The sequence below is a fragment of the Peromyscus maniculatus genome, chromosome X (assembly GCF_049852395.1).
Source record: "Peromyscus maniculatus bairdii isolate BWxNUB_F1_BW_parent chromosome X, HU_Pman_BW_mat_3.1, whole genome shotgun sequence".
Taxonomy (NCBI): Eukaryota; Metazoa; Chordata; class Mammalia; order Rodentia; family Cricetidae; genus Peromyscus; species Peromyscus maniculatus.
Genome location: NC_134875.1, coordinates 136,464,149 through 136,472,010, shown reverse-complemented (window position 1 = coordinate 136,472,010; position 7,862 = coordinate 136,464,149). Strand labels below are relative to the sequence as shown.

General features: G+C 42.7%; 1 protein-coding gene across 1 annotated transcript; it reads right to left on the bottom strand.

Annotated features, from left to right (window-relative positions):
* Positions 1-410: 410 nt before the first annotated feature.
* On the bottom strand, positions 411-2,903 carry Ezhip (EZH inhibitory protein). The gene is made up of 2 exons (XM_042268642.2): positions 1,483-2,903; positions 411-1,137 (listed from the first exon to the last, which is right to left on the bottom strand). Exons 1-2 carry the CDS (start codon positions 1,721-1,723, stop codon positions 572-574), a joined length of 807 nt encoding a protein of 268 aa, XP_042124576.1. The 5' UTR covers positions 1,724-2,903; the 3' UTR covers positions 411-571.
* Between the last annotated feature and the right edge of the window lie 4,959 nt (positions 2,904-7,862).

The following is a 7,862-nucleotide window of genomic DNA, read 5'->3' as shown; positions in this document are numbered from 1 at the left end:
CTTAATCCTCCAGGTATGAAATCCTAAAAGTAATTGCACCACAATAAAGAGACTAAATTTTTAAAATAAAACTTAATACTTTTATTAAAATGTTTAATTACATAAAGCAATGTGGAAGGCAAAACTCTGAGAAGCAAAAAAAAGAAAGAAACCCCAACAACAACAAAAACCGGGCTAGGGAAGCATGGAATTGAATGAAGTGGCTTATTAAGTGCTGGTTAGCCGGGCCCAGGGGGCTTCAAAACTGCTCTGGATAATGGTGAATAGGGAGACATCCTAGAAACCTCACACAGAAAACAGTGGCCAGGTGCGGATTCCTTTTGTGAGTCTGGGAAGACACTCAACAAGAGTCACAGCACCAGTGGAGTAGGGGAATGAGGGGCATGCCCTACTTCCTCCTATGGAGAGAGAGTGAAGGGGATCCTTTGCTTTTTCCTGTAACTCCCCAAAAGTGGAAGAATCCAGGTTATCCAGGTCAGGGATCAAGGCACATCCAAGGGTACCGTGGCTAGGCACAGAGGTAGAGCTCATGGTAATAAATGGACAGGAGCAGGCGTTTCGGTCAAGTGACCTACTTGCTTGGGGAAGAGGGGGCACTCGAATCACTGGATGAATCAAGAGACAATAAGGAGGAGGAGGAAGAGTCGGAACTTTCATTATGCTGACTACAGGGAGGATATGGCGTACGAGGAGGGGAAGGGGAAGAGGCCCGCATACGGACTGGGCGCCTAAAAGGAGAGCTCGAGGTCGCCGGGAGGGTTCTCTTCAGAAATACATTCCCAGAGGTGGAAGGGTTTGCTCGTGCCTGTGTCTGGACGCCGCTGGACCCGGACGCACCACGGCTGGACCCGGACGCACCACGGCTGGATCCGGACGCACCACGGCTGGACCCGGACGCGCCGCGGCTGGACCTGGACGCGCTGCGGCCTCTGTGTGGTGTCGCAGGGGTGCTCCTGGTATCAGGAACGTTCTCCATGGCAGTGCTGTCAACAGCAGAATCCGGTGAAGTGGCCCGACGGCGTAAACTCCGGCCTCTCGGCTGGTCGGCGAGGCAAACTTCAGGGTTAACCTCCAAGGCACCGCTGCGATGACCAGATGCAGTGGCATGTGAGCGGAGAACCCTGCCTCCAATGTCGCCTATGAGATTAGGGGTGAAAAATACACAGACATCAGGAACCTGCACAGTGGCCTGCTCAAGGAAACCCTGGCCAACAGGAACGAAGGGGCCGCTGCTATCAAAGCCGAACTCTATCATATCAGTCCAGTGATGACCGGAGACAGGCAGAAAAGCTTGGCTGCGGGGCCTAGGCGCCGGAGTAGCCACATGATGTGACATGGTGGCCGTGCTCCTGAGGGCAGGGCCGAGGAATTCCAGGAAGAATTCCTGGCTCTGTAAAGGAGGCTCAGAATGGTGAGAGGTCAGAAAATAGGATGGCTGAGACGTAGAAGGCCACTCTGTAACTTCCAGAAGCTGAAGCTCACCTGTAGGTAGATCTCGGCTGGACTGCTCACCCCGGGACGGCTCACCCCGACTGCTCTGCCGCTGGTTCCTGCTGGAGGTGGCGGCTCCTTCCGAGGACGGGTCCAGCCTTCCTTGGCTCCTGGTCCTGGGCCTGGAAGGTCCAACTTCTATCCTTGGACTGTCAGGGTCGCAGGCACCCTGGAGGTTGCCGCGCTGATTCTCAGGCCCACGAGGTGTCCCCGGATTCCTACCAGTCGACATTTCGGCAGCGAGGCTGAAGACGGCAGCGAGGCTGAAGAGAGTGTTGTCCGTCACTGAGTCACCAGCGCAGGCCCTGAGGCAACAGGCTCTTTGCTGCAGGACTCCCAGGTGTTCCTGGGTGGCCTCGGCTACCCTGACACGTAGGCCAAGTGGTGCCTCCGCTCTTTCGCTGAGGGTGACTAGAGGTGGCCAAATCGATGGGCTTACCAGCTTCTGGCCACGGCAAAGGGCTTCAAGCCTCCTGCCCCACTCAATCAGAAAGAAGGCTGCTGCTCAGCTAGCTAGGAAACTAGGTAGAGTTAGAGCTGAGAGAGGAGGCCAGTGGGTGGAGCTAGCTCAATTCTAGCCTCGGATTGGCCGGCTGCAAATAATGCAAATTTTACTTGGGCTGAACCGCCCTTCACCTGGCCCCGACTAGGACACTGGGAGGTCAGGGTAGCTTCTAGTGGTTTCTGGTGTGCTCTTAGCCCCACTTCCCCCAACCACGCTTTCAGGAAGTCAAAAGTCGAAATTTCACAAGCCCTCCGCCCTAGCCTGAGAATGCTTGGGGTGGGAACATCGACATGAATTATGTGCAACACCTCAAACGAGTGTGCTCATCACTTGTGAGTCGGTCTTGGGATCACTTTAACAATTTACTACACACTGACCGATAAGCTCTATCTCCTGGGCCACGCGTGACTCTACTGCTTTCCTTTAAGGCACCAGGTGACCTGGCTAGGGTTTTAAGTTGGCTCAGGGGCCTAAGGATTTCAAGGGGGATCATGAGGTCCACATTGTCTTGGATTTGAAATGTTCAGCAAGGTATGTCAGGTCCCAAACACCAGACTGGCTTTACAATTTTCCAGTACGCCACTTTCCCCCCAGTCTTGCCCTGAAACACAGGCCAGGCTGCTTAAGATTCAGCTGATGAATTAATTGACTCGGGCTCATCTTCTGTGTTTTTTTTTTCTACTTTACTGTCGGCACAGACCTTTTAAATTTAATACTTACACACATTTTTAATTATTAAAAAAAGGGGGGTGCTGTTGTTTTGGGTATCCTCAAACAGAAAAGCAAATCCACCAAAATCAGCAACCAGGCGAAAGCCTTTAATCCTAACACTCAGGAGGCAGAGGCAGGCAGATCTCTGTGAGTTCAAGGCCAGCCTGGTCTACAGAGCTAGTTCCAGGGCAGCCAGGGTTATACAAAGGAACCCTGTCTTGAAAAAAAACAAAATAAAAAATAACAAAAAAAAAACCCTGCAACTAAATTTTCTCATGCCTACAGTCAAATACTGGGAAAGTTAAATTATATCTTCATAAAATGGCCATCCATCCATGTTTCCTAGTTTTAGGAAAATAGAATGATTCAAGCAGAAGTACTATTTTGTAACTTGTTTGGAGGGGTCCAGAAAATCCATTTTTTCATGTCAATGAATACATACTGAGAAGGAGACAGGTGTGGTATCTCACACCTGTGATTGTGGCACTAGGGAAGGGTGAGAGCAGGATTTCAATCCGAAGGTCACCCTGGGCTGCAAGCTGAGACCCTATCTCAAAACAACAAAGTACCCACAAAACCGTTTTGCAACTAAAACACCCTCCTTTTGGGGAGGAAACATATGTTTTCAAACATTCTTGTACTGACCAATAGTTATGCTCTTTCTATTTTTTCACATCAATGTGAGACACACATTAGTGTGCTCATTAAAGATTGCCCAGTCAAATGTGTCTTTATTGTGGATTACTTCTCAGAGGAAGACATTCTTGGTATAAGCCTGTGCACATTTATAATTTTAGCAGAAGCAAATGGGACACTTAACAGAATGGATGAGCAACTGGACTGGAATATAAAAATAGACTAGACTGGTATTTGGTGTGTTAAATAAGGGGGAATGGCAAGTGGGTCTGAAATAGAAAGTAGAATGAGATGAAATGGAGAGTAAGTGCAAAATGGACTGAAATAGGGAATGAGACTCATACTTAACAGTCTGATACGGACAACTGAATAGGTCACAAATTGAATAGGATATAACGATCAAAACCAGAATGAATCAGAACATACCTAATCCATGAAAGAAAAATACAGCATATGAAAAAATGCAGTGCCAGGTAAAATATTAAAATAGTGAGAAATCAAATTAGGAAAGTCCTGGCATCATTTAGTACAGATTTTAAAATAGCAGAGAAAGCTATTCCATATATGTGGAAGTGTGTGTGTGTGTGTGTGTGTTTGCTTGGTGCTTGGTTGTTAGGGAGGGGCACTACTAGACAGGGAATAGAAGGTGTGGCCTTGTTGGAGGAAGTGTGTCACTGGATGTGGGCTTTGAGTTTTCAAAAGCCTAAGCTGGGCCCAGTGGCTCTCTCTTCCTGCTGCCTGGGGATCTGGATAGAGAACTCTCAGCTCCTCCAGCATCATGTCTGTCTATATGCTACTATGCTTCCCACCATTCTGATAATGGACCTCTAAAACCTTAAGCAAACCCTAATTAAATGTTTTCCTTTAAAAGAATTGCCATGGTCATGGTATCTCTTCACAGCAATAGAAGACTGACTAAGACATACATTTTTTTTTCAGGTATTTGGAACAAGATTGCCCAACTTAAAAAAGAAATGCAATAAAGTATTTGTAAAAATGTAAAGAATGCCCATATTGCCGGGTGGTGGTGGCGCACGCCTTTAATCCCAGCACTCGGGAGGCAGAGCCAGGCAGATCTCTGTGAGTTCGAGGCCAGCCTGGGCTACCAAGTGAGCTCCAGGAAAGGCGCAAAGCTATACAGAGAAACCCTGTCTCGAAAAACCAAAAAAAAAAAAGAATGCCCATATCTAATATTACAATTAATAAGTTAAGTTAACATACTCACTAGCTATAAAGTCAATATTATAAAACCAAATTATATTTCTCTATACTAATGTCAGAAATTATGAAAAGGAAAACTTGAAATGCCATTTCTTGTCACTTGAGAAAGTATCAAGCACCTATGACCAAACAATAAAAACTCACAAGATGCTTGCTCAGAAATTACTATATCAATTTTAAAAGAAATTAAATAAAACCACCATTAATCTGAGGCACAGCGTGGTTAACTGGGTTGAAACAGCATTTTCAAACCTTTTCTGTTTATGGCCCCTGCTCAAGCCCCCCAAATTTTATGGAGTCCTGGGTATGAAGGTATATGAAATAGGCACACCAATAAAACAATTGCTAATAATAAACCATAAAGAAATCTATTTTAGGACCGGACGGTGGTGGCGCACACCTTTAATCCCAGCACTTGGGAGGCAGAACCAGGCGGATCTCTGTGAGTTCGAGGCCAGCCTGGTCTACAGAGCGAGATCCAGGACAGGCACCAAAACTACACAGAGAAACACTCTCTTGAAAAAAACAAAACAAAAAAAGAAATCTATTTTAAATAGTTCTATAGTATACATATAATTTTGTTATTTACTAAAGATGACTGTAAACCTTTAAACTAATGGGATGGGTGGCACTATTCATTTCTGCACAAAGAATTAATTCTTTACGGAATAGTTGATATATCAAGATATAGAGTATCTTCAAAGGTTTTCAGAGTTTATCAATATTTTATTATCGTCAATGCCTAGAATGCTGCTTTATATAAAATGTAGCACAAATATGCAATAATAGAAAATATTAGGAGGCCGGGCAGTGGTGGCGCACGCCTTTAATCCCAGCACTAGGGAGGCAGAGCCAGGCGGATCTCTGTGAGTTCGAGGCCAGCCTGGGCTACCAAGTGAGTTCCAGGAAAGGTGCAAAGCTACACAGAGAAACCCTGTCTCGAAAAACCAAAAAAAAAAAAAAGAAAGAAAAGAAAATATTAGGAGTATGTTTAGAGCCATTTCAAAATTCTGTCACGATTCCAAGCAAATATTTATTGTACATTTTATGAAACTCAGGACAGCAACTCAAAAAGTAATTTATAAAATCAAATTTATAAAATTCAAAGATAGGCTAACGTGAGATACTCTGAAAAATAATTATAAAAATATTAAATGTTTAACTTTTAAAATAATTAAACAGTAATGTTTCTGTGAGAGTAGAAATCTCTGTATATAGTGTGAAAGCACTACAATCCATAACAAACAACAGTCTGAGTTGAGGTCTTCCAGGTACCAGTGATCCCACTATGGGATGCAAAGCATATGCCTGCTATGTTTGGAACCAAGGCTAAAATGAAGTTGTGTGATGCTACACAGGTGAGCTCTGCCAAAAGTACCTCAAACTCATTATGTGTTTGACATTGAATTAACTTTTCTTTATTGTGTAGTACTCTATGCCGTTAAATTTTCCCAACCCCCACAATTCAGTAAAATAACAATATAAGGCTGTCTGTTACTCACACTTTAATTACCTGACGACTGATGATGAGAAAAATATCACAAAATTTAAAGAAAAATTCTCACCAGAATTATATACAGCTCAATGGAATCACACACAATAAAAACCTCAAGAGACTGTTTGTCAGCAGAAATTGGGAAACTTATTCTAAAATATACATGCTTATCAAAAACTCAAGATCAGCTAAAGTCATCCCAGAATAAGAAATCTGAAGGACTTTTACTGTAATTTTTTGTATACAAATAGTTTTTTTTACAGGAATAAAGATAAGTATTTTTCATTCAGATAAAAACATAGAAATAGACAAACCAAACAACAAAGGGAAAAAACAGAGTTCACAAACAAGACGCATCTAGAGCATCAGCCCACAGCAAAACTAGCAGTACCATGCCTAGGAGGGAGGAGAATATAAGTCAGCAGAGTGGGACCAAGTGGTCATCAAGCCATAGAGAAAACATACATGTGGCCTCTAACCCAAGCCATACACAAAAACAAATTCCACAAAATAAAGCTTATATCTGAAACATTATATAGGACACAATATCATTAATGATTAAGAAAAGCATTGACGAAGCACACACAATAAACAAAAAAAAACCGAGAAGAATGGAGTTAAACATTCGCACAAAAATTCCAACAGATACTTCACAAAATATGATATTCAATGGACTTGTAAATAAAATTCTGCTCAATACTTCTGCTACAAACTAAAATCATAGTGAGGTAGCAGTAAGCATCTATAAGGAAAACCCAAAATGACTACCATCCTCTAGCGTGAAAGAGGGTATTAGAGGAACTAATACTTTGACATTGTATGCTGGTACCTCTACTTTCAAAAACTATTTGGCCGTATGTATTTAAGCAGAACTTATGCATTTTCTATAACCCAGTAATCCTATACATTAAGTCAATTAATGTGCAAATATGATGGGATAATATATATATATATATATGTATATATATATATGTTGGAACATTTATTTAAATCTATTAAAAATACCCTTACTTGTGGAGATCAGGTAGTGCCCTGAGTTAAGTCATTCCAGGTTATATTTTAAGGTAACTTTCAGGCTGTGCCTTGACGTGGGGAATTTTATTTTATAAAACAATAGTTTGCTCAACTTTGAGGTCAAATGTCAAAGTAGAATGACTCTTCATCTCCTTTATGCAATTAAATGATATTCATCTGCCCAGCACAAATCATAAGGTACAGTCTGATAAATAACTTATTTGTACAAATAAGTTATAACTACTTGTGAACCCATCAAATCAAGTCAGGAACACATGGACAGACAGACATAGCAAAAACATATCAGCAACATCAGCCTCCAGAGCTTATCAAACACACAAGACCAACAAATACTATAATCCATTTGCATTGACTATAAAAGAAGGAGCACGCCAGTGCAAGGCCATGGCACTTACAGACCTATCAATTGGTCACTAGCCATGGGCCCCAGCCAGAAAAACTGCCACAGCAAAGGACCTCCATCCAAAGTCTCCAGATCAAGTGCAGTTTCTCCTGCCATTGACATACAGCCCATTTCTAATTGACATTCAAACTGGCCTGCCACTGGAATCTGACAATTCTGTGCCCAGAACACACTACCATGCAATTTGTTCCTAAAACTTGTTACCTGGCACCTAAAGACATTTTTCCTTACCCTTTATTAATAAAGCTCTCTGCCTGTCTTCAATACTGCTCTTTAGCCTTTTCTTAGCCATTCTGTAACACATATACACATCCATGTATGTATATATACATATACATGCACAATTTCATTGTGTGAATTACAAT